This window comes from Heterodontus francisci, chromosome 27 (genome assembly GCF_036365525.1).
Source record: "Heterodontus francisci isolate sHetFra1 chromosome 27, sHetFra1.hap1, whole genome shotgun sequence".
Taxonomy (NCBI): Eukaryota; Metazoa; Chordata; class Chondrichthyes; order Heterodontiformes; family Heterodontidae; genus Heterodontus; species Heterodontus francisci.
Genome location: NC_090397.1, coordinates 4,099,861 through 4,127,570, shown reverse-complemented (window position 1 = coordinate 4,127,570; position 27,710 = coordinate 4,099,861). Strand labels below are relative to the sequence as shown.

Below are 27,710 nucleotides of genomic sequence, written 5' to 3'. Positions count from 1 at the left end.
ACTCTGCAGGTCTGGCAGCATCTGTGAAAAGAGAAGCAGAGTTAACGTTTCGGGTCAGTGACCCTTCATCGGAACTGACAAATATTAGAAAAGTCACAGGTTATAAGCAAGTGAGGTGGGGGTGGGGCAAGAGATAACAAAGGAGAAGGTGTAGATTGGACCAGGCCACATAGCTGACCAAAAGGTCACGGAGCAAAGGCAAACAATATGTTAATGGTGTGTTGAAAGACAAAGCATTAGATCAGATTAGGTGTAAATACACTGAATATTGAACAGCAGCAAGTGCAAACCTGAAAAAAAACAGTGGGTAAGCAAACTGAACAAACTAAGATGAAATGAAATAAATGCAAAAAAAAGATTGTAAAAAATGTAAAAAAGAATGTAAAAAAAGAAGAAAAAATAACTAAAAATGAAAGTAAAATGGGGGGCTGTCATGCTCTGAAATTATTGAACTCAATGTTCAGTCCGGCAGGCTGTAGTGTGCCTAATCGGTAGATGAGATGCTGTTCCTTGACCTTGCGTTGATGTTCACTGGAACACTGCAGCAATCCCAGGACAGAGATGTGAGCATGAGAGCAGGGGGGAGTGTTGAAATGGCAAGCAACCGGAAGCTCAGGGTCCTGCTGGCGGACTGAGCGGAGATGTTCCGCAAAGCGGTCACCCAGTCTGCGCTTGGTCTCCCCAATGTAGAGGAGACCACACTGTGAGCAGTGAATACAGTATACTACATTGAAAGAAGTACAATTAAATCGCTGCTTCACCTGAAAGGAGTTTAGTTTAGTTTAATTTAGAGATACAGCACTGAAACAGGCATTTCGGCCCACTGAGTCTGTGCCGGCCATCAACCACCCATTTATACTAATCCTACACTAATTCCATATTCCTACCAGATCCCCACCTGTCCCTATATTTCCCTACCACCTACCTATACTAGGGGCAATTTATAACAGTGAATTAACCTATCAACCTGCAAGTCTTTTGGCATGTGGGAGGAAACTGGAGCACCCGGAGGAAACCCACGCAGACACAGGGAGAACTTGCAAACTCCACCATCTCCATCTTCGCTGCCTTCGGAGAATACTTGGCATCAGGTGGCAGGACTATATCTCCAACACAGAAGTCCTTGAAGCGGCCAACACCCCCAGCTTATACACACTACTGAGTCAGCGGCGCTTGAGATGGCTTGGCCATGTGAGCCGCATGGAAGATGGCAGGATCCCCAAAGACACATTGTACAGCGAGCTCGCCACTGGTATCAGACCCACCGGCTGTCCATGTCTCCGCTATAAAGACGTCTGCAAACGCGACATGAAATCGTGTGACATTGATCACAAGTCGTGGGAGTCAGTTGCCAGCATTCGCCAGAGCTGGCGGGCAGCCATAAAGGCAGGGCTAAATTGTGGCGAGTCAAAGAGACTTAGAAGTTGGCAGGAAAAAAGACAGAGGCGCAAGGGGAGAACCAACTGTGTAACAGCCCCTACAAACAAATTTCTCTGCAGCACCTGTGGAAGAGCCTGTCACTCCAGAATTGGCCTTTATAGCCACTCCAGGCGCTGCTTCACAAACCACTGACCACCTCCAGGCGCGTATCCATTGTCTCTCGAGATAAGGAGGCCCAAAAGAATACTAATTCCATATTCCTACCACATCCCCACCTGTCCCTATATTTCCCTACCACCTACCTATACTAGGGGCAATTTATAACAGTGAATTAACCTATCAACCTGCAAGTCTTTTGGCATGTGGGAGGAAACTGGAGCACCCGGAGGAAACCCACGCAGACACAGGGAGAACTTGCAAACTCCACACAGGCAGTACCCAGAATTGAACCCGGGTCGCTGGAGCTGTGAGGCTGCAGTGCTAACCACTGCGCTACTGTGCCGCCCTGTTTGGGGCCTGGGATAGTGAGGAGAGAGGAGGTAGATGGGCAGGTATTACACCTCCTGCGATTGCAGGGGAAGGTGCCATGCGACGGGGATGAGGTGTTGGGGGTAATGGAGGAGTGGACCAGGGTGTCGCGGAGGGAGCAATCCCTTCGGAATGCTGAAAGGGGAAGGGAGGGGAAGATGCGACTGGTAGTGGCATCACGCTGGAGGTGGCGGAAATGGCGGAGGACGATCCTTTGGATATGGAGGCTGATGGGGTGGAAAGTGAGGACAAGGGGAAGCCTGTCATGGTTCTGGGAGGGAGGGGAACGGGTGAGGATAGAGGTGCGGGGAATGGGCCCTCCGCCATTTCCGCCACCTGCAGCGTGATGCCACTACCAGTCGCATCTTCCCCTCCCTTCCCCGTCAGCATTCCGAAGGGATTGTTCCCTCCGCGACACCCTGGTCCACTCCTCCATTACCCCCACCACCTCGTCCCCTTCACATGGCACCTTCCCCAGCAATCGCAGGAGGTGTAATACCTGCCCATTTATTTCCTTTCTCCTCACTATCCCAGGCCCCAAACACTCCTTTCAGGTGAAGCAGCGATTTACTTGTACTTCTTTCAATGTAGTAAACTGTATTTGCTGCTCACAATTTGGTCTCCTCTGCATTGGGGAGACCAAACGCAGACTGGGTGACCGCTTTGCAGAACATCTCCGCTCAGTCTGCAAGCAGGACCCTGAGCTTCTGGTTGCTTGCCATTTCAATACTCCCCCCTGCTCTCATGCTCACATCTCTGTCCTGGGATTGCTGCAGTGTTCCAGTGAACATCAACGCAAGCTCGAGGAACAGCATCTCATCTACCGATTAGGCACACTACAGCCTGCCGGACTGAACATTGAGTTCAATAATTTCAGAGCATGACAGCCCCCCATTTTACTTTCATTTTTAGTTATTTTTCTTCTTTTTTTTAACGTTATTTTTTACATCTTTTTTTTGCATTTATTTCATTTCATCTTAGTTTGTTCAGTTTGCTCACCCACTGTTTTTTTTCAGGTTTGCACCTGATGCTGTTCAATATTCAGTCCATTAACACCTAATCTGTACTAATGCTATGTCTTTCAACACACCATTAACATATTGTTTGCCTTTGCTCCATGACCTCTTGGTCAGCTATGTGGCCTTGTCCAATCTCCACCTTCTTCTTTGTTACCTCATGCCCACCCCCCCCCCACCCACCTCACTTGCTTATAACCTTTGACCTTTCTAATATTTGCTCGTTCCCGAAGAAGGGTCACTGACCTGAAACGTTAACTCTGCTTCTCTTTCCACAGATGCTGCCAGACTTGCTGAGTGGTTCCAGCATTTCTTGTTTTTATTTCCGATTTCCAGCATCTGCAGTATTTTGCTTTTATTACACTTCATTGACTCTTTTGGCCACTAGAATGTCCTATGCTTAAAATGCAAAACAATTAAATTAGAACATAGAACATTAGAACATAGAACATTACAGCGCAGTACAGGCCCTTCAGCCCTCGATGTTGCGCCGACCTGTGAAACCATCTGACCTAAACTATTCCATTTTCATCCATATGTCTATCCAATGACCACTTAAATGCCCTTAAAGTTGGCGAGTCTTCTACTGTTGCAGGCAGGGCGTTCCACGCCCCTACTACTCTCTGAATAAAGAAACTACCTCTGACATCTGTCCTATATCTATCACTCCTCAACTTAAAGCTATGTCCCCTCGTGTTTGCCATCACCATCCGAGGAAAAAGACTCTCACTATCCACCCTATCTAACCCTCTGTTATCTTATATGTCTCTATTAAGTCCCCTCTCCTCCTCCTTCTCTCTAACGAAAACAACCTCAAGTCCCTCAGCCTTTCCTCGTAAGACCTTCCCTCCATACCAGGCAACATCCTAGTAATTCTCCTCTGCACCCTTTCCAAAGCTTCCACATCCTTCCTATAATGCGGTGACCAGAACTGCACGCAATACTCCAGGTGCGGCCGCACCAGAGCTTTGTACAGCTGCAGCATGACCTCGTGGCTCCGAAACTCGATCCCTCTACTAATAAACCTAATATGCCTTCTTAACAGCCCTATTAACCTGGGTGGCAACTTTCAGGGATTTATGTACATTACCAAGAATCTTCCCATTAGCCCAGTACTCATTATTGATGCATAAATTTCAAATCTTGCAATATTATTGCATGTGTGACTTTGATTTTGGATAAAGTCTGAGTGTCTTGGCAACTGATGCTGCACCAACTTGTCTATTTGTTGAAATGACAGTCTGCACCATTCCCACCCCGGCACCCAGACCCATGGGGCGGGGCTAGTCTCCATAGCGACCAGCTGCTGATGGGCTGTCCGGGCTGCGCACGCACTGTGTCAGGCTGAGGAACGTGCGGCACTGCCGGCAGAGTTGGGCTGCTTGTGTGTGTTCGCTGCTTTGCGCTGTGTTCCCGGTGCCGATCGCCATCGCCATGACCATGCTGTGGACCGCCGGCAGGGCTGTCAGGAGATTCTCCACCGCGGCGGTGAGGAGCTGTCAGGCCGAGAGCGGGGACCGGGGAATAACCTGCGAACCAGGAGCGGGGAGCACCGATCCCTGTTGCAACATCAGCATCGGTCGGCAGCGGGTCAGAGAGACTCCGCCTCCCCGGGGCCCACCACCAGGAGAGTGGGGTGGGGGGTGGTGATGGGATGGGGGGATGGTGGTGGGGGAGAGTGGGGTGGGGGTGGGGTGCCGGTGTCTCCTCAGCCCCTGCCCCGGCTGGGTAGCACCAGCTGCCGCCGACTGGACACGTTGCAGGAGCAGCTGGAGATTCAGTGACGGACTCGGGCCCGATCGTGGACTCAGCGCCGCTGGACTGCGCTGGCCTGATCCCTGTCTCCCGCTCGGGTCATCCCCCACCCCCCCCCCAACCAACATCACTCCACTCACCCGCACCACCATCCCCCCCACCACCATCACCACCCCCCACCCCCACTCTCCCCCCACCCCCATCACCACCCCTTCTCCCCCACCCCCATCACCACCCCTTCTCCCCCACCCCCATCACCACCCCCCACCCCACTCTCCCCCACCCCATCACCACCCCACTCTCCCCCACCACCATCCCCCCACCACCCCCCACCCCACTCTCCCCCACCACCATCCCCCCACCACCCCCCCACCCCCACTCTCCCCCACCCCCATCACCACCCCTTCTCCCCCACCCCCATCACCACCCCCCCACCCCACTCTCCCCCACCCCATCACCACCCCACTCTCCCCCACCACCATCCCCCCACCACCCCCCACCCCACTCTCCCCCACCACCATCCCCCCACCACCCCCCACCCCACTCTCCCCCACCCCCATCACCACCCCTTCTCCCCCACCCCCATCACCACCCCATCACCACCCCACTCTCCCCCACCACCATCCCCCCACCCCACTCTCCCCCACCACCATCCCCCCACCCCACTCTCCCCCAACCATCCCCCCACCCCACTTCCCCACCACCACCCCCCACCCCCATCACCACCCCACTCTCCCCCACCCCATCACCACCCCACTCTCCCTCACCCCCATCACCACCCCCCACCCCACTCATCACCACCCCCTCTCCCCCACCACCATCCCCCCACCCCACTCTCCCCCATCACCACCCCCCTCACCCCCACCCCACTCTCCCCCATCACCACCCCCCTCACCCCCACCCCACTCTTCCCCACCACCACCACCCCCACCCCACTCTCCCCCACCCCATCACCACCCCACTCTGCCCCACCTCCATCACCACCCCCCACCCCACTCTCCCCCACCCCCATCACCACCCCTTCTCCCCCACCACCATCACCACCCCCCACCCCAATCACCACCCCACTCTCCCATCACCACCCCACTCTCCCCCACCACCATCCCCCCACCCCCATCACCACCCCTTCTCCCCCACCCCCATCACCACCCCACTCTCCCCCACCCCATCACCACCCCACTCTCCCTCACCCCCATCACCACCCCCCACCCCACTCTCCCCCACCCCCATCACCATCCCCTCTCCCCCACCACCATCCCCCCACCCCACTCTCCCCCATCACCACCCCCCTCACCCCCACCCCACTCTTCCCCACCACCATCCCCCCACCCCCATCACCACCCCCACCCCACTCTCCCCCACCCCACTCTTCCCCACCACCATCCCCCCACCCCCATCACCACCCCCACCCCACTCTCCCCCACCCCATCACCACCCCACTCTGCCCCACCCCCATCACCACCCCTTCTCCCCCACCACCATCCCCCCACCCCCATCACCACCCCACTCTCCCATCACCACCCCACTCTCCCATCACCACCCCACTCTCCCCCACCACCATCACCACCCCACTCTCCCCCCACCACCATCCCCCCACCCCCATCACCACCCCCTCTCCCCCACCACCATCCCCCCACCCCACTCTCCCCCATCACCATCACCCCCACCCCACTCACCCCCACCACCATCCCCCCACCCCCATCACCAGCCCCCTCACCCCCACCCCACTCTCCCCCACCACCATCCCCTCCCCTCCCTGGATTTACTGTGATCTTCCACTCTTTTAACAGGTCCGTTACCAAAACAAATTAAACGTGGCTTTAATCGGCCAGAGTCTGTTCGGGCAGGAGGTTTACAGTAACCTGCGGAAACAAGGACACAAGGTTGTGGGAGTCTTCACAGTCCCTGACCGGGATGGGAAGGCCGATCCCCTGGGTGAGTGCAAACACTGGTGACCATTAATCTGTCAGATCTGAGGCCTGTTTTCTTCATCAGAACCTTAGATTTCGTGAACTTTGTTTTTTTAAAAACCAATTCATTTTAAAAACTTGCTAGATTTGCACATTAAATGTTCATTAAACTCACTGTACTTGATCACTGAAATGTTTCCACAGATTTGTTTTGAATTTGCCATCCTTCAAATGTAGGCTGTGCCCTCCAGCTCAACAGTTTATGACACGATGAAAAAGTTTGTGATGGTGTAGTTATCTACGCCCCCTATAAAATCCTAAAAACAACTTATATAGTACCTTTAACATAATAAAACATAATAATAAAACAGGAGTGATATAAAGATGGGCGGCACAGTGGCGCAGTGGTTAGCACCGCAGCCTCACAGCTCCAGGGACCCGGGTTCGATTCCGGGTACTGCCTGTGTGGAGTTTGCAAGTTCTCCCTGTGTCTGCGTGGGTTTTCTCCGGGTGCTCCGGTTTCCTCCCACAAGCCAAAAGACTTGCAGGTTGATAGGTAAATTGCCATTATAAATTGTCACTAGTATAGGTAGGTGGTAGGGAAATATAGGGACAGGTGGGGATGTTTGGTAGGAATATGGGATTAGTGTAGGATTAGTATAAATGGGTGGTTGATGTTCGGCACAGACTCGGTGGGCCGAAGGGCCTGTTTCAGTGCTGTATCTCTAATCTAATCTAATCAAAGCAGATTTACAGGGAAAAAACTGAAAAAAGCGCCGTCACAGGAAAGCTGTGACCTGATTGGCTGGTAGGGAATCTGTACCGAATTTGAAAATAAAACTGATAAAAATTGATTAAAACACTAATTAACTAATTAATAAGTAGAGTAACTAAACCAGAGGGAGAGGATTACTGTATGTAGACAGTATTTAATATTTATTGTAGAAATCTAGCACTAGGGACCACATAGTGAAGTGTATCATAATTTAGTAAGGATTTAATAAGTATTTATTTATTTTATATCAATTAACTAATTAGTGCTAGAAATGTCAGTTAGAGGGGTGAAGTGCTTCACCTGTGAGATGTGGGAGGTCCGTGACGCTTCCAGCGTTCCGGGCCACTACATCTGCAGGAAGTGTACCCAGTTGCAGCTCCTCACAGACCGCATGGATCGGTTGGAGCAGCAACTGGATGCACTTAGGAGCATGCAGGTGACGGAAAGCGTCATAGACAGGAGTTTTAGAGAAGTGGTTACACCCAAGGTGCAGGCAGATAGATGGGTGACCGCTAGAAGGGGCAGGCAGTCAGTGCAGGAATCCCCTGTGGCTATCCCCCTCTCTAACATGTATACCGTTTTGGATACTGTTGGGGGGGATGGCCTATCAGGGGAAAACAGCAGCAGCCAGAGCAGTGGCACCATGGCTGGCACTGTTGTTCAGCAGGGAGGAACAAAGCGCAGAAGAACAATAGTTATAGGGGACTCTATAGTCAGGGGCACAGATAGGCGCTTCTGTGGACGTGAAAGAGACTCCAGGAAGGTATGTTGCCTCCCTGGTGCCAGGGTCAAGGATGTCTCTGAACGGACAGGGGGCATTCTGAAGGGGGAGGGTGAACAGCCAGAGGTTGTGGTACACATCGGTACCAATGACATAGGCAGGAAGAGTGATGAGGTCCTGCAGGGGGAGTTAAGGGAGTTAGGTAGTAAGTTAAAAAACAGGACCTCTAGGTTTGTAATCTCTGGATTACTCCCTGTGCCACATGCCAGTGAGGCTAGAAATAGGAAGATAGTGCAGCTAAACACGTGGCTGAGCAGCTGGTGTAGAAGGGAGGGTTTCAGATATCTGGACCATTGGGCTCTCTTCAGGGACAGATGGGACCTGTACAAGAAGGATGGGTTGTATCTAAACTGGAAGGGTACTAATATCCTGGCTGCAAGGTTTGCTAGCGTCACTCGGGAGGGTTTAAACTAGTGTGGCAGGGGGGTGGGAACCACAGCAGTAGGACAGCTAGTGAAGTAAATGAGGAGCACATAGTAAATAAGGCCAGTAGGACTAAGAGGAAGAGCAGGCAGGGAGATGTTGCTGAGCAGAGCGGGACTGGTGGTCTGAAGTGCATTTGTTTCAATGCGAGAAGTATAACAGTGAAGGCAGATGAACTTAGAGCTTGGATTAGTACTTGGAAATATGATGTTGCTGCTATTACAGAGACTTGGTTGAGGGAAGGGCAGGATTGGCAGCTAAATGTTCCAGGCTTTAGAAGCTTCAGGCAGGATAGAGGGGGTTGTAAAAGGGGTGGGGGAGTTGCATTACTGGTTAAGAAGAATATCACAGCTGTACTGCGGGAGGACACCTCAGAGAGGTCATGCAGCGAGGCAATATGGGTGAAGCTCAGGAATAGGATGGGTGCAGTCACGATGTTGGGGGTTTACTACAGGCCTCCCAACAGCCAGCAGGAGGTAGAGCAGCAGATATGTAGACAGATTTTGGAAAGATGTAAAGGTAACAGGGTTGTTGTGGTGGGTGATTTTAACTTCCCCAATATTGACTGGGACTCACTTAGTGCTAGGGGCTTGGATGGGGCAGAATTTGTGAGGAGCATCCAGGAGCGCTTCTTGAAACAATATGTAGATAGTCCAACTAGGGATGGGGCCATTCTGGACCTGGTATTGGGGAATGAGCCCGGCCAGGTGGTCGAAGTTTCAGTGGGGGAGCATTTTGGGAGTAGTGACCATAATTCTGTAAGTTTTGAGGTACTTGTGGATAAGGATAAGAGTAGTCCTTGGGTGAAGGTGCTAAATTGGGGGAAGGCTAATTATAACAATATTAGGCAGGAACTGAAGAATTTCGATTGGGGACGGCTGTTTGAGGGTAAATCAACATCTGACACGTGGGAGTCTTTCAAACGTCAGCTGATTAGAATCCAGGACCAGCATGTTCCTGTGAGGAAGAAAGACAAGTTTGGCAAGTTTCGGGAAGCTTGGATAACACGGGATATTGTGAGCCTAGTCAAAAAGAAAAAGGAAGCATTCGTAAGGCCTGGAAGGCGAGGAACAGATGAAGCACTTGAGGAATATAAAGGCAGTAGGAAGGAACTTAAGCAAGGAGTTAGGAGGGCTAAAAGGGGTCATGAAAAGTCATTGGCAAACAGGATTAAGGAAAATCCCAAGGCTTTTTATACATATATAAAAAGCAAGAGGGTAACCAGGGAAAGGGTTGGCCCACTCAAGGACAGAGATGGGAATCTATGTGTGGAACTTGAGGAAATGGGTGAGGTATTCACCAAGGAGAAGGACTTGGCGGATGATGAGCCTAGGGAAGGAAGTGCAGATAGTCTCAGTCATCTCATTATCAAAAAGGAGGAGGTGTTGGGTGTCTTGCAAAGCATTAAGGTAGATAAGTCCCCAGGGCCTGATGGGATCTACCCTAGAATACTGAGGGAGGCAAGGGAAGAAATTGCTGGGGCCTTGACAGAAATCTTTGCATCCTCATTAGCTACAGATGAGGTCCCAGAGGACTGGAGAATAGCCAATGTTGTTCCTTTGTTTAAGAAGGGTGGTAAGGATAATCCAGGAAATTATAGGCCGGTGAGCCTTACGTCAGTGGTAGGGAAACTATGAGAGAGGATTCTTCGGGACAGGATTTACTCCCACTTGGAAACAGACGAACATATTAGCGAGAGAGAGCATGGTTTTGTGAAGGGGAGGTCGTGTCTTACTAATTTGATTGAGTTTTTTGAGGAAGTGACAAAGATGATTGATGAGGGAAGGGCGGTGGATGTTGTCTATATGGACTTTAGTAAAGCCTTTGACAAGGTCCCGCCTGGCAGACTGGTAGAAAAGGTGAAGTCACACGGGATCAGAGGTGAGCTGGCAAGATAGATACATAACTGGCTCAGTCACAGAAGACAGAGGGTAACAGTGGATGGGTGTTTTTCTGAATGGAGGGATGTGACTAGTGGTGTTCCGCAGGGATCAGTGCTGGGAACTTTGCTGTTTGTAGTATATATAAATGATTTGGAGGAAAATGTAGCTGGTCTGATTAGTAAGTTTGCGGACGACACAAAGGTTGGTGGAGTTGTGGATAATGATGAGGATTGTCAGAGGATACAGCAGGGTATAGATCGGTTGGAGACTTGGGCGGAGAAATGGCAGATGGAGTTTAATCCGGACAAATGTGAGGTAATGCATTTTGGAAGGTCTAATGCAGGTGGGAAGTATACAGTAAATGGCAGAACCCTTAGGAGTATTGACAGGCAGAGAGATCTGGGCGTACAGGTCCACAGGTCACTGAAATTGGCAACGCAGGTGGATAAGGTAGTCAAGAAGGCATCCGGCATGCTTGCCTTCATCGGTCGGGGCACAGAGTATAAAAATTGGCAAGTCATGTTGCAGCTGTACAAAACCTTAGTTCGGCCACACTTAGAATATTGCGTGCAATTCTGCTCGCCACACTACCAGAAGGACGTGGAGGCTTTGGAGAGGGTACAGAGGAGGTTTACCAGGATGTTGCCTGGTCTGGAGGGCATTAGCTATGAGGAGAGGTTGGAAAAACTCGGATTGTTTTCACTGGAACGCCGGAGGTGGATGGGCGACATGATAGAGGTTTACCAAGTTGTGAGCGGCATGGACAGAGTGGATAGTCAGAAGCTTTTTCCCAGGGTGGAAGAGTCAGTTACTAGGGGACATAGGTTTAAGGTGCGAGGGGCAAAGTTTGGAGGAGATGTGCGAGGCAAGTTTTTTACACAGAGGGTGGTGAGTGCCTGGAACTTGCTGCCAGGGGAGGTGGTGGAAGCAGGTACGATAGCGACGTTTAAGAGACATCTTGACAAATATATGAATAGGAAGAGAATAGAGGGCTATGGGCCCCGGAAGTGCAGAAGGTGTTAGTTTCGTCAGGCATCAAGATCGGCGCAGGCTTGAAGGGCCGAATGGCCTGTTCCTGTGCTGTACTGTTCTTTGTTCTTTGTTCTTATACCTTCATTATCTTTGTATGTATACATTTAGCTCCTGTGCTTGTGCCTCCTCACTCTGATTGACAATTGTATGAATAATTACAGGCTGCTTTTGAAGAAATAACCCCATTGTCAGCTCAGATCTTAAAATACAGCAGCTTTATTCCATCACAGCTAGCCACTATTATGTAAAACAACCTTGCTTACTTCTAGCCTGTACTGTCTCCAGGCTATCTACATTAAGCTTAATATAGGCTGGAATGTTTAAACTTGAGATGCAAACTGATAATTCGTGGAAAGTCCTTAATTTACTCACCATCTGTCACAGTTATATTGAGTCTACTTTTAATTTCTTAAAGGGACTGTCACATTTTTGGCTACAAGTTTAAAAGATACTTTGTCAAGGATATCTAATGTATTGATTTTATTGTTTGCCTTGGCTTTCCGCCCATAAAGAGGCATTGTGTCCTGGTAATACTGACTGGTTTACTTTCATCGGCTAATCAGCCTAGTTGTCAGTGGAATGTGATATGAGGTGTTGGTTTTTAAGGTAGATTAAATGTTGATTTACAGAGTTGTTTGTGATTAGCTGTTTTGTGGGAGATTTTCTTGGTAAGTTAGAAAAGACTATTTTGTAAATTTTCTCAGGTGTTATTGGCAAAAGAAACCTTTGCATCAAGATGATAATCTGAAAATAGGGGACGAATAAAGTGACTGAATTGCAGTGAGTCAAGACTGAACCCAAATAGCAGCAAACAGTAAATTCTTAGACAAATACCTTTAGTTTTCAGTGCATAACCTGCAGCCAGTAATTTGCAATTTGTTCATGTGCTCTCCAAGGTGAGGGATGCTAGTGCTGGGGACTTTTGTATTTTGGGTTAGGTATCAGTTGCCATGGTATCTATGGAGTGAAGTCCCTGTATCAGTCCCACTCTGGCTGGATTGGGAGTACCTTTTTCGAGTGAACCTACATCCACTAGGAAGCGCGTTGAAGCTAGATATTTTTTGTGAAATATTTAGGTGGGCATCTTGATAGTCTCAATTCCAAAATAGTTAAATCTAATTTAAAAAAAAGTAATGGAAAATAATCAAAACATGGAATTGTACACTAGTATGTAGCTTGAATATAAGAATGTATTGGTGCTGATTTGCTTTGTTTTCCAGCCTCCCCTATGATGTTTCACACTTGTCACAGCTAATTTGACAGTTGTAGTAAAGATTCAGTTTATTGGAACAAGCTTTACTTTACCTGTTTTTTGAACTTGGTCTGAATATATATATTTTAAAATGAGTTTTGCATCAGATTTCAGGTAAGTTATTGGAGATGAATATAAGGGTTCTCTAAATACTTAGATATTACTTGGGAGACGCCTGATGGTATCCTACCTCCTTCGATCTCCTTAGACAAATGAGATGCTGCATATGATATCAGCATGTTATAGACCGAGCTAAGCGATCCCACAACCAACGGATCAGATCAAAGCTCTGTAGTCCTGCCACATCCAGTCATGAATAGTGGTGAAAAATCAAACAACTAACCAGAGGAGGAGGCTGCAAAAACATCCCCATCCTCAATGATGGGGGGGGCGGGGAGGGGGGGGTCCAGCACGTCACTGCAAAAGACATGGCTGAAGCATTTTCAGCCATCTTCAGCCAGAAATACAGAGTGGTTGATCCATCTTGGCGGCTTCCTGAGGTCCCCACTATCATGGATGCCAGTCTTCAGGCAATTTGATTCACTCCACACGGTAGCATGAAATGGCTGAAGGCATTGGATGCAACAAAGGCTGTGAGCCCCGACAGCATCCTGGCAGTAGTACTGAAGACATGTGCTCCAGAACTAGCCACGCCCTTACCCAAGTTGTTCCAGTACAGCTACACGACAGGCAACTAGCCGACAATGTGGAAAATTGCCCAGCTATGTCCAGGACACAAAAAAGCAGGACATTCAATTTGGCCAAATACTGCCCCATCAGTGTACTCTCGCTCATCAGCAAAGTGATGGAAGGTGTCATTGACAGTGCTATCAAGTGAAACTTGCTTAGTAATAACCTGCTCAGTGACGCTCAGTTTGGGTTCCCCCAGGGACTTGTGATTCCAGACCTCATTGTAGTCTTAGTGCAACCGTGGACAAAGGAGCTAAATTCCAGAGGTGAGCCAAGTGTGGTGACTACCCTTGACATAAAGACAGCATTTGACCAAGTGAGGCTTCAAGGAGTCCTAGCAAAATTAAAGTCAATGGGAATCAGGAGCAAAAGTCTCCATTGGTTGGAATCACACCTCGCACAAAGGAAGATGGTTGTGGTTGTTGGAGGCCAATCATCTCAGCCTCAGGACATCACTGCAGGAGTTCCTCAGTCCTAGACCGAACCATCTTCAGCTGCTTCATCAATGACCTTCCCTTGCACATCAGATCAGAAGTGGGGTTGTTCGTTGATGATTGCAGTGTTCAGTATCATTCACGACTCCTCAGATACTGAAGCAGTCCATGCCCACATGCAGCAAGACCTGGACAACATTCAGACTTGAGCTAATAAGTGGCAAGTTACATTTGTGCCACACAAGTGTCAGGCAATGACTGTCTCCAACAAGAGATAATCTAACCTTTTCCGCTTGACAATCAACAGCACATGTCGCTGGATCAAAATCCTGGAAGTCCCTTCCTAACAGCACTGTGGGTGTACCTTTACCATATGGACTGTAGCGGTTCAAGAAGGCAGCTCACCGCCCTTCTCAAGGGCAATTAGGGATGGGCAATAAATGCTGGCCTTGCCAGTGACGCCTACATCCCATGAACGACTAAAAAAATAAATTATCACTGAATCCCCCAAAGTAAACATTGATGGGTTACCATTGACCCGAAACTTAACTGCACCAGTTAATTAAACTCTGTGGCTTCAAGAGTAGGTCAAAGGCTGGAAAGCCTGCCATCATCTACAAGGCACGAGTCAGCAGTGTGATGGACTACTTTCAGCTTGCTTGGATGAGTGCAGCTGCAACAATGCTCAAGAAGTTTAACGCCATCCAAGACAAAGCAGCCCACTTGATTGGTACCTATTGCCTTAAACATTCACTCCCTCCACCACTGGCCCACAGTAGCAGCAGTGTGTACCAACGACAAGATGCACGGCAGCAACTCGCCAAGGCCCCTTTGATGGCACCTTAAAACCCATGATCTCAACCATCTAGAAGGACAGGGGCAGCATGGGAACACCACCACCTGTAAGTTCTCCTCCAAGCCACACACCATCCTGACTTGGAACTATATCTGTTTCTTCATTGTCACTGGGTCAAAAACCTGGAGCTCCTCTCTAACAGCACTGTGTGTGTATCTACACCAAATGAACTGCAGCGGTTTAAAAAGGTAGCTCACCACCACCTTTTTAAGGATAATTAGGGATGGGCAATGAATGCTGGCTTTGCTAGCGAAACTTGCATCCCATGAACGAATAAAAAGAAAATGGTGGAATCCAATCTAAGGCAATGCTCTCTTTGCAGTTTGTAACTGAGATTTTCTTGCTGGGTTTCTTCTGCCCCCTTCCCAATGACTGGGAATACACTCGTCACCAGTGTGACATGGGCAAAGAAGGTTACAGGTTCAATCCCTGTCTAAGCAAACTTTGCTGATCACAGACCAATCCTGGGGGAAGTTTAAAGATTGGCCCACCGAACCCTGCCCAGGGAGGTGATCAATCGACCAAGGTTCCTGCTCTTGTGGCTTTTTCAGAGCAATACCTCAGGGCAGAAGGGGTTTGACTGATGCCCCTCCTCCAAGATCAGACAGCCCGTGCATGTTTGCACTTGGGTTCAAGCGTGACCAAGCCACTTTGATGAGGTACCCGAGTACAGCTGGTATCTGTAGAACCTGCTGCGCCAGTGTGAGGTAGCACCTTCAGGAGGATTGTGCCTTCAAGCCCCTGTAGTCCTGTGTAGTCCTCGGACTCCATTGAGGAGGTAAAGCAGAGGCTAGAAGTCCTGTGTTTGCAACTGTGTTATGCCTTGTATATTGGTTTGGTTTGTGTATCTGTTTTGACTGGATGATATAATAAGTTGATATTTTGGACTGTGGGAACTATTGGCTCCTATTCCACAGTCTTTCGAGGGTTTGTCTGTTTCTCTCACCAGCATACTTTTGGGGGTGACATGTCAGTCAGAGGCTTTTGAGGTTTGTTTATCATGAAGCAAATGACCCAAAGGGTTGGGGCTGGCTTGATGTGGGCAGGTCTTAGGTACCAGAAATGATTAACCCCATTTTGGTACTTGCCAAATCTTGGTCAGGATTTTTGGGTTCTCTATCGCCACAATTGTCAGGATGTGTTCAATAGCCGCACTTTGCAGAAAACTCAATGTATTGGTAGACCGGAAACAGATTTGTGTCTGGTTGTCAGTTGTGTATCTTTGGCTAATGATGAGTCTCTCAGAGCTGCAGTATAAAATATGAACTGTTTGTAGCTGTGAGGTGGGACCTCAGGGATATAATGTGGAGAGAACAGATGGTGGGTCTCTGTTGCTGGAGTGTTTCTAGCAAAGGGTTATAGGACATGGGGCCAATTAAGTATTTTGTATAGAAAAAAATCATTACAATTTCCAAATGAACCATTAACTCACTGCAGTAAAGTGAAATGCCACTGGAGCAAGAGGAAGGGAATAGTGGCTGCAAATTCATTCATAGCTTTATCCCCTATTACAGTTCTAAATAAACTAACAGCAATTTTCATCTTTTTTCATCATTGGATAAGGAAGAAAATATTGTTTGAAATTGTTGATCTGTCAATGAATTCATTGTGAACTTTTCTTATTCATGGGATGTGGGCGTTGCTGGCTGGGCCAGCAATAATTGCCCATCCCGAATTGCCCTTGAGAAGGTGGTGGTGAGCTGCCTTCTTGAACCCTGCAGTCCATGTGGGGAAGGTACACCCACAGTGCTGTTAGGAAGGGAGTTCCAGGATTTTGACTCAGCGACAGTGAAGGAATGGTGGTATAGTTCAGTGCATTTTGCAGATGGTATACACTGCTGCCACTGTGCATTGGTGGGGGAGGGAGTGAATGTTTGTGGATGGGGTGCCAATCAAGTGGGCTGCTTTGTCCTGGATCGTGTCGAGCTTCTTGAGTGTTGTTGGAGCTGCACCCATCCAGGCAAGTGGGGGGTATTCCATCCAACTTCTGACTTGTGCCTTGTAGACGGTGATGTCAGGAGATGAGTTACTCACCGCAGGATTCCTAGCCTCTGACCTGCTCTTAAAGCCATATTATTTATATGGCTACTTCATTTCAGTTTCTGGTCAATGGTAACCCCCAGGATGTTGATAGTGGGGAATTCAGCGATGGTGTTGCCACTGAATGTCAAGGGGAGATGGTTAGATTCTTTCTCGTTTGAGATAGTCATTGCCCGGCACTTGTGTGGCACAATGTTACTTGCCACTTATCAGCCCAAGCCTGGATATTGTCTGGGTCTTGCTGCATTTCCACATGGACTACTTCAGTATCTGAGGAGTTGCAATTGGTGCTGAACATTGTGCAATCATCAGCGAACATCCCCACTTCTGACCTTATGATTGAAGGAAGGTCATTGATGAATAGCTGAAGATTGTTTGGCCTAGGACACTATCCTGAGGAATTCCTGCAGTGATGTCCTGGAGCTGAGATGATTGACCTCCAACAACCACAGCCATCTTCCTTTGTACTAAGTATGACTCCAATCAGCGGAGAGTTTCCCCTGATTCCCATTGACTTCAGTTTTGCTAGGGCTCCTTGATGCTATACTTGGTCAAATGCTGCCTTGATGTCAAGGGCAGTCACTCTCCCCTCAGTTAAGCTGTTTTGTCCATGTTTGAACCAAGGCTGTAATGAAGTCAGGAGCTGAGTGGCCCGGGCGGAACCCAAACTGAGTGTCACTGCGCATGTTATTGCTAAGCTAGTACTGCTTGATAGCACTGTTGACGACACCTTCCATCACTTTGCTGATGATCGGGAGTAGACTGATGGGGTGGTAATTGACCGGGTTGGACTTGTCCTGCTTCTTTTGTACAGGACATACCTGGGCAATTTTCCACATTGCTGGGTAGATGCCAGTGTTGTAGCGGTACTGGAACAGCTTGGTTTGGGGCGTGTCAAGTTCTTGAGCACAGGTCTTCAGTACCACTGCCAGAATATTGTCAGGGCCCATAGCTTTTGCAGTATCCAGTGCCTTCTGTTGTTTTTTGATATCACGTGGAGTGAATCGAATTGGCTGAAGACTGGCATCTGTGAAACTGGGGACTTCAGGAGGAGGCCGAGATGGATCATCAACTTGGCATTTCTGGCAGAAGATTGTTGCAGATGCTTCAGCCTTATCTTTCGCACTGATGTGCTGGGATCCCCCATCATTGAGGATGGGGATATTTGTGGAGCCACCTCCTCCAGTCAGTTGTTTAATTGTCCACCAGCATTCATGACCGGATGTGGCAGGACTGCAGAGCTTAGATCTGATCCGTTGGTTGTGGGATCACTTAGCTGGGGGTTGCCGGTAGGTGGTAATCAGCAGGAGGTTTCCTTGCCCATGTTTGACCTGATGCCATGGGTTCCGGAGTTGATATTGAGGACTTCCAGGGCAACTCCCTCCTGACTGTATACCTTTGGTGAGTCTGTCCTGCTGGTGGGACAGGACATACCTGGGAATGGTGATGTTGTGTCTAGGACATTGTCTGTAAGGTATGATTAGATTCTGTGAGTATGACTATGTCAGACTGCTGCTTGACTAGTCTCTGGAACAGCTCTCCCAACTTTGGCACAAGCCCCCAGATGTTAGTAAGGAGGACTTTGCAGGGTCGGCAGGGCTGGGTTTGCTGTTGTCTTTACTGGTGCCTAGGCCGATGCTGTGTGGTCCGTCCGGTTTCATTCCAACATTTGTGAATCTACCCTTTGTGTTTTTCTCCACAGTCAGGAGACATTGGTCAAAAATGATAGTACCATGCATTGATTTATCCTCCTCCAGTCACGCCAAATGGGATTTCAGTATTTTTCAGTTAATACGTGGTAACATATCTACTGAAAGGCAAATGGAATGTTTGGGTTGGGGGGGGGAAATATCCTTTGGGGGTAAAAACAAACATAAAAGCATAACATAAGCTTATGGTTGTTTAACTTTATTTTCTCCTCAGCTGTTGCAGCAGAGAAGGATGGGACCCCTGTATTTAAGTTTCCCAAGTGGAGGCTGAAGGGAAAACCTATTGCTGATGTTGTTGAGGCCTATAAATCAGTTGGAGCAGAACTCAATGTGCTCCCGTTCTGCAGCCAGTTTATCCCTATGGATGTTATTAATCACCCAAGGCATGGATCGATAATCTACCACCCATCGCTACTTCCTCGCCACAGGGGTGCTGCTGCTATAAACTGGTGAGAATAGTGCTCCAAAAGGCACTGATATTGACTGTTGTGGTGCACTTTAAATTGTGTGTATAATGAAGGTCTGGTATATCTGTAAGAAGCTTATTACAGGGAAGAAACAGCAAGCCTTAAGTAGTATTTTGCTTTGCTTTCGACATTATAAAACATTTTGTGGATTTTGAATTTATATTTAGGCTTCTGAAGGTCCACTGATTCTTCACTAAAATCCTGACAATCCATTACTGGATTCCTTCTCCCACCGAACAATTTAAGAGGGAGTTACCTGTTTTTTATATTTAGTGAAAGACAAAGGTGAGGGCTTTTAAGAAAGGAAGTTTTGTTCAGTTTGGAAATTGACAGTTTTGGGGCCTTGGGATAAGTGAGGTTTTTGCTTCCAGTATTTATGTGAAGCAAGTGGAGTTTGATTCTTGAGAGTCCGGTGCGAGTGGGAATTCAGGTTAACACTAACTATGTTTTTAGGTTACACTGAGGGAGGACAGTGCATCAAGCTCTTGTGATGCGTGTGCCATATGTGGGTCATTGTGGATCCTTACGCTACCCAGAAGCAACATAAACGCTGGAAAATTGATTCCCTGATACAGGACCCCTGTGCTTTGAACAGCAAGTGAAGAGCAGTATCAGAGAGGATGAGGGGTTTCTGACTTCAGCACTCCAGAACGACGCAGTGCTAGGCAGTTCAATACGCATGGGCAATGTAGAAAGAGATAAAGGGTGACCATGTGCAGAGACAGATGGTACTCTCAGGTGTTGGAATATACTTGTCCGCTAGGCACATGTTGGTCAAGTATGAGGTGGACAATAGCCAGTACCCGATGGGTGAGAAGCAGGTAGACGAGACACTGGTAGTCGTGTGGATCTGTAGTTGGGGATAATGGTGGCCTGCGAAGTTGTGGCCATGAGACCTGAATGTGTGTTGCCTATCTGGTGTCCAGGTGAAGGGAAAACCTCCAGGAAAGAAGGGAGGGTGCCAAATGTCATAGTCCATGTTGGAACCAATAACACGGAGAGACATGGGGGAGTTGACTAAAGCAGAGCTCAAAGCAAGAATATTCTGATTGGTTCATGTGCCAATTACTGGATGGAGAGTGGGATTAGAAAGGTCAGTGCATAGCTGCAGTGGTAATTTAGGAGGGATGGAGAGCGGGATTGGGAAGGTCAGTGCATGGCTGCAGTGGTAATTTAGGAGGGATGGAGAGCGGGATTGGGAAGGTCAGTGCATGGCTGCAGTGGTAATGTAGGAGGGATGGAGAGGGGGATTGGGAAGGTCAGTGCATGGCTGCAGTGGTAAATTAGGAGGGATGGAGAGCGGGATTGGGAAGGTCAGTGCATGGCTGCAGTGGTAATTTAGGAGGGATGGAGAGCGGGATTGGGAAGGTCAGTGCATGGCTGCAGTGGTAATGTAGGAGGGATGGAGAGGGGGATTGGGAAGGTCAGTGCATGGCTGCAGTGGTAAATTAGGAGGGATGGAGAGCGGGATTGGGAAGGTCAGTGCATGGCTGCAGTGGTAATTTAGGAGGGATGGAGAGCGGGATTGGGAAGGTCAGTGCATGGCTGCAGTGGTAATGTAGGAGGGATGGAGAGCGGGATTGGGAAGGTCAGTGCATGGCTGCAGTGGTAATTTAGGAGGGATGGAGAGCGGGATTGGGAAGGTCAGTGCATGGCTGCAGTGGTAATTTAGGAGGGATGGAGAGCGGGATTGGGAAGGTCAGTGCATGGCTGCAGTGGTAATTTAGGAGGGATGGAGAGCGGGATTGGGAAGGTCAGTGCATGGCTGCAGTGGTAATTTAGGAGGGATGGAGAGGGGGATTGGGAAGGTCAGTGCATGGCTGCAGTGGTAATTTAGGAGGGATGGAGAGCGGGATTGGGAAGGTCAGTGCATGGCTGCAGTGGTAATTTAGGAGGGATGGAGAGGGGGATTGGGAAGGTCAGTGCATGGCTGCAGTGGTAATTTAGGAGGGATGGAGAGGGGGATTGGGAAGGTCAGTGCATGGCTGCAGTGGTAATTTAGGAGGGATGGAGAGCAGGATTGGGAAGGTCAGTGCATGGCTGCAGTGGTAATTTAGGAGGGATGGAGAGCGGGATTGGGAAGGTCAGTGCATGGCTGCAGTGGTAATTTAGGAGGGATGGAGAGGGGGATTGGGAAGGTCAGTGCATGGCTGCAGTGGTAATTTAGGAGGGATGGAGAGCGGGATTGGGAAGGTCAGTGCATGGCTGCAGTGGTAATTTAGGAGGGATGGAGAGCGGGATTGGGAAGGTCAGTGCATGGCTGCAGTGGTAATTTAGGAGGGATGGAGAGCGGGATTGGGAAGGTCAGTGCATGGCTGCAGTGGTAATTTAGGAGGGATGGAGAGGGGGATTGGGAAGGTCAGTGCATGGCTGCAGGGGTAATTTAGGAGGGATGGAGAGGGGGATTGGGAAGGTCAGTGCATGGCTGCAGGGGTAATGTGGGAAGGAAGAGTGAGCATTCTTGGAATATTGAAGATGATATTGGTCTGAACCAAAATGATGCCAGCGTCCTTGTGGAGAGGGTAAATGGAGAAATGGCAGAGGATTTAAACTAATATAACAGGTTATGTTATTCGACTAGTAATCCAGTGAACTTGAGTTCTAATCTGTCAGTGACAATTTGAAAATTTGAATTCTGCTTATTTTTTTTAAATTGGGAAATTGGAAAGTGAATGTAGGACCAGTAAAAGTGATCATGAAGCTGCTGGATTGTTGTAAAAACCCAACTGATTCATGAATGTCCTTTAGGAAAGGAAAGCTGCCATTCTTACCTGACCTGGCCTATATGTGACTCCAGTCCTACACCAATGTGGTTGACTCTTAACTGTCCTCTGAAGTGACCTGGCAAACCCCTCAGTTGTACTAAACCATGGCTAAGAATATGATAATCTACCACTATCTCCTCAAGGCAACTAGGGATGGGCAATAAATGTCAGCCTTGTCAGAGATGCCCACATTTCATAAAGGGTGGGGGCTCCAAACACTTGCAGTAGTAGAACCTGAAGACGTTAGTTGAAATAAATAAGGAAAATATTATCAAAGAGAAAGGGAAAGAGGTTATGAGATAGTGAGATAAATATTGTTGTAGAAAGCAAATGTTGTCAAAAATATTAAATGAGAATAAACAGGAACTATTGTACCGAATTGAGTTTAGCAGGGCAAAGGTTATTAAGAAAATGAAAATACACAGAATCTATTGTGGTGCATTGAGTGTTTGAAAACCTTTTTGAAATTGACTTTAATTCAGGTACTTAAATGGATATTCATCTCCCTTTCTATGTTCAATTGTTATACTCTAAACCAGTTATTTCTGGGATTCTTCTACATATCTGATGCTACTCATGTAGTACTCTTGAAGTGTTGTGCTTAATCTCAGCTGGAAATGCTAAAATGTATTTTATCCATATCTGTCTTCAATTTAAAGACCTTGATTGTTTCACCTCTCAGAATTTTTGTCCAGTGAAAATGGGCGCAGTTCTGTGAGTCTTTTTGTAATTCAACACCCTGAATCTAGAATCCTCTTTATTGCTCTTTTTTTTTTATTCATTCATGGGACGTGGGCGTCGCGGGCCAGGCCAGCATGTATTGTCCATCCCTAATTGCCCTTGAGAAGGTGGTGGTGAGCCGCAGCCTTGAACCGCTGGAATCCACCTGGTGTAGGTACACCCACAGTGCTGTTAGGAAGGGAGTTCCAGGATTTTGACCCAGCGACCGTGAAGGAATGGCGATATAGTTCCAAGTCAGGATGGTGTGTGGCTTGGAGGGGAATGTGCAGGTGGGGGTGTTCCCATGCATCTGCTGCCCTTGTCCTTCTAGGTGGTAGAGGTCATGGGTTTGGAAGGTGCTGTCGAAGGAGCCTTGGTGCTTTGCTGCAGTGCATCTTGTAGATGGTACACACTGCTGCCTCTGCGCATTGGTGGTGGAGGGAGTGAATGTTTGTGGATCGGGTGTCAGTCAAGCAGGCTGCTTTGTCCTGAATGAGCTTCTTGAGTGTTGTTGGAGCTGCATCCATCCTGGCAAATGGAGAGTATTCCGTCACACTCCTGACTTGTGCCTTGAAGATGGTGGACAGGCTTTGGGGAGTCAGGAGGTGAGTTACTCGCCACAGGATTCCTAGCCTCTGACCTGCTCTTGTAGCCACGGTATTTATGTGGCTACTCTGTGAGCTGTTCCTTGCACATTAAACTGCTATTTTGAAGATTAGGCACCCAGCATTGCATTTAAATTTTAAATGTTATGAATTATACATGGTTAAAATAATTTCAGTTTGTAATTGAATTCGTTATATGCCTATTTGTGCCTCATATCAATGTCTAACCACATTAAAATGAATCACGTGTTCCTTATCATAATTGCTTAAATTATTTAGACCTCTTTTGAAAGCTTGTCATGTCCATTACATTCTCTAATGCCGTTTCCTTTTACAGAAACGACCTTTGTATTGTTAGCAATGGTGAGTTTACAGTAGACCCTCCTCTGCTTATCACATTTTCCAGGCCTTCTCACCGGTTAGCTTCAAGCTTCGTATTTGCAAGCTCACTTCAATCCAGTTAGCTAATGTGCACATTATTTCATTAAACTTAATCTTAAATGCATTACATGGATATTTATCCAAAGCTTTCTGAAAATCCAAATAGATCCCACCCACATTGTCTGTTCAGAGAATTCCGGTGGTCAAAAATCATTCTTGATTGCTCCTCATATCCTTTGTGCTGTTTAAACATTGGTGGTATTCTGTAAAAGTCTTCTAACATTTTTCCACTGCCAGTATTAGATCCATTAGTTTATTTACCCCATATGTGTCTTGCTGGTTTTTGACTAATAGATAACCTGGGTAACTTCCAGTCCTCAGTGTTTCTGAAGTTGCTGATGTTAGAGCCTTTCCTATTTCCTTACCTGGATTATGGAGTATATTTCATCTTAGTTCAGGTGTCCTGTACTTATTCAGAATCATCGAATTTTACAGCACCAAAGGAGACCATTTGGCTTATTGTACCTGTGCCCACTCTGGGAAAAAAAACTATCCATTCAGTCCCATTCTCCTGCCCTTTTCTTATACTTTTTGTAAATTGATCTGATAGAGAGTAATTTCACTTTTTAAAGCAATGTCAGTGGGTAGCACACTCGCCTCAGTCAAAAGGTTGTGGGTTCAATTTGTGGTTGAATTTCAACATTGAACAATTAAAAAAAAAAAATCCTGATGCCTCTGTGGGGAATTGTGCTATAAAATGTGTAACTAAGACTGACTGACCATAAAGTCTCTGTGCTGAATTGTCTGACCTCAGTAAAGGGACTCTACAAAAAAGAAAGATTTGCATTTATATGGCACTTTTCTCAGTGCTTTACAGCCAATTCAGTACTTTTGAAGTATTGTCACTGTTGCAGTAAGATCCTGAACGATGGAAGGTGAAAATGCATGAAATTTCTGTGGCTGATACTTGTTGGAATATATATGCATACAAATTGGGTGAGAACAGGATTAAGCTCAGTGGTGAGGTCCTGTCAAGTTGAATAGTTCATCACCACCCACTCTTGGGGCTTGTATGTGAAGAATTCCTATTTGACTGAGGGTTTGGAGTGCTGCTGTGTAGGAACCCCAACTCACAACTAGTCACTGTCTTGGCAGAAGGGACAGGAACATCTGGGGAGGGTGATCTGTAATGGAGATCTGTAATGCCCTGAAAAATGCTTGTAGTATTCCTCGAGCGCGGGAACCTGCATAAATGTTCACATCAACTGATAATGTTTGTAAAATTGTCTGCTAAAATTTTGCCAAACTAGCAATACTGCTTGCGAACTTTATACCAATTTCTTGTTTGTTGGTCCAGCGTTACCTGAGGTGTAGGATGAATATGATAGTGAGGGACACATACCTCATCCCTCAAAGTTGAGGGATCTGTGACTACACATTAAGTTGTGCTATCAAATGATGCTGGGGCTTTGTATTTGTGGAATATAGGTGGTACAGTAGCCACCGCAAAGATGTCCTGACCCTTTATCTACCACTCCACACTGTAAACTGGAGGAGTGTATTGCCTGTGACACTGCGTGTGTTGGTTTCAGCCAGGGTGCAGTGACGCAACCATTGCATAACTATTTAACTTGGCTAAGGAGTAGTGGGTAAAGCAGCTTGACTTGCCAGTCACTGGACAAAAATCAGTAAACATCTCCCTCCAAGTTTGGGAATGTTTTGCAGTTCTATGAAAGCCTTTCAGTGGTGTCCGAGAGAACAGCATTCAGTGCACTGACCCTCATTGTCAGCTGCTCTTCAAGGAGAATGCAACACATTATAAATGACCTGGATGAGGGTGTAGAAGGGTGGGTTAGTAAATTTGTGGATGACACGAAGGTCGGTGGAGTTGTGGATAGTGCCGAAGGATGTTGTAGGTTACAGAGGGACATAGATAGGCTGCAGAGCTGGGCTGAGAGATGGCAAGTGGAGTTTAATGCGGAAAAGTGTGAGGTCATTCACTTTGGAAGGAGTAACAGGAATGCAGAGTACTGGGCTAATGGGAAGATTCTTGGTAGTGTAGATGAGCAGAGAGATCTTGGTGTCCAGGTACATAAATCCCTGAAAGTTGCTACCCAGGTTAATAGGGCTGTTAAGAAGGCATTTGGTGTGTTAGCTTTTATTAGTAGGGGGATCGAGTTTCGGAGCCACGAGGTCATGCTGCAGCTGTACAAAGCTCTGGTGTGGCCGCACCCGGAGTATTGCGTGCAGTTCTGGTCACCGCATTATAGGAAGGATGTGGAAGCTTTGGAAAGGGTGCAGAGGAGATTTACTAGGATGTTGCCTGGTATGGAGGGAAGGTCTTACGAGGAAAGGCTGAGGGACTTGAGGTTGTTTTCGTTGGAGAGAAGAAGGAGGAGAGGTGACTTAATAGAGACATATAAGATAATCAGAGGGTTAGATAGGGTGGATAGTGAGAGTCTTTTTCCTCGGATGGTGATGGCAAACACGAGGGGACATAGCTTTAAGTTGAGGGGTGATAGATATAGGACAGAAGTTAGAGGTAGTTTCTTTACTCAGAGAGTAGTAGGGGCGTGGAACACCCTGCCTGCAACAGTAGTAGACTCGCCAACTTTAAGGGCATTTAAGTGGTCATTGGATAGACATATGGATGAAAATGGAATAGTGTAGGTCAGATGGTTTCACAGGTCGGTGCAACATCGAGGGCCGAAGGTCCTGTACTGCGCTGTAATGTTCTATGATGATATATTCATTATGGACTGATTTTCCCAATATTTATAGAATTTATAAATTGATAGGATCATGGCACATTCACAGTGTCAGCCTTAGGTTCTGTTTCTCCATGAGGAGATATACATGTTCTGACTAGTGTGCTTGCCCCACTTTAAATGAGATGTCTCCATTTGAACAACTGGATTGATGTAATAGTTATTACTGCTATTATTGGTACAGGCCACCCCACCCTCCCCCAGATAAGGTGATGGAGGATAGAGTATCAATCATGGTAGCAGAAGAAAGCTATTCCACACTTGCAGACATTACATCAGGAAATGTGCCAGGAGGCCCTTTTGCTGTTGAATGCCTGTTTGATTGTCAGGGTTCTCTAATCAGGAACCAAGGTCACTATTGTCTTATCTTTCTTTACCTGAGTCCAGACAGAACTCATTTAAAGGTTGCTTCAGTGAAGCTCTGCTGACAAGCTGGGGCTAGTGGGATACTCCATCATTATCCTATAAACTTGGAGAAATTGATGGCTGGTCTAACCTGAATGTTACTTTCAGGGTCTCCTAGACTGTTGAAAAAGTTACTGAGTATTTTTGAAGTGAATTGTGGGTTAAGTAGTGTCATTATGGACAGAAGGAGGCCATTCGACCATCGCATCAATAGCCAATGTTGTTCCTTTGTTTAAGAAGGGTAGCAAGGATAATCCAGGAAATTATAGGCCGGTGCCTTACGTCAGTGGCAGGGAAATTATTGGAGAGGATTGTTCGGGACAGGATTTACTCCCATTTGGAAACAAATGGACTTATTAGCGAGAGGCAGCCTGGTTTTGTGAAGGGGAGGTCGTGTCTCACTAACTTGATTGAGTTTTTTGAGGAAGTGACGAAGCTGATTGATGAAAGAAGGGCAGTGGATGTTGTCTACATGGACTTCAGTAAAGCCTTTGACAAGGTCCCTCATTTCAGACTGGTACAAAAGGTGAAGTCACACGGGATCAGAGGTGAGCTGGCAAGATGGATACAGAACTGGCTCGGTCATAGAAGACAGAAGGTAGCAGTGGAAGGGTGCTTTTCTGAATGGAGGGATGTGACTAGTGGTGTTCTGCAGGTATCAGTGCTGGGACCTTTGCTGTTTGTGGTATATATAAATGATTTGGAGGAAAATGTAGCTGGTCTGATTAGTAAGTTTGCGGACGACACAAAGGTTGGTGGAGTTGCGGACAGTGATGAGGATTGTCAGAGGATACAGCAGGATATAGATTGGTTGGAGACTTTTTTTATTTAGAGATATAGCACTGAAACAGGCCCTTCGGCCCACCGAGTCTGTGCCGACCATCAACCACCCATTTATACTAATCCTACACTAATCCCATATTCCTATCACATCCCGGATATTCTCCTACCACCTACCTATTCTAGGGGCAATTTATAATGGCCAATTTACCTATCAACCTGCAAGTCTTTTGGTGGTGGGAGACACAGGGAGAACTTGCAAACTCCACACAGGCAGTACCTAGAATTGAACCCGGGTCGCTGGAGCTGTGAGGCTGCGGTGCTAATCACTGCGCCACTGTGCCGCCCCTTGGGG

The 27,710-nt window shown here is 47.6% G+C and overlaps 1 protein-coding gene across 1 annotated transcript in view; it reads left to right on the top strand.

Moving 5' to 3' along the window:
- Positions 1–4,240: 4,240 nt before the first annotated feature.
- Positions 4,241–27,710, top strand: part of aldh1l2 (aldehyde dehydrogenase 1 family, member L2) — a 146,803-nt gene continuing 123,333 nt past the window's right edge. Inside the window, exons 1-3 of the mRNA XM_068058744.1 lie at positions 4,241–4,412; positions 6,470–6,614; positions 18,679–18,913. Of these exons, the coding sequence (XP_067914845.1) occupies positions 4,359–4,412; positions 6,470–6,614; positions 18,679–18,913 (434 nt within the window). The 5' untranslated portion in view covers positions 4,241–4,358. The remainder of the gene's footprint in view (positions 4,413–6,469; positions 6,615–18,678; positions 18,914–27,710) is intronic.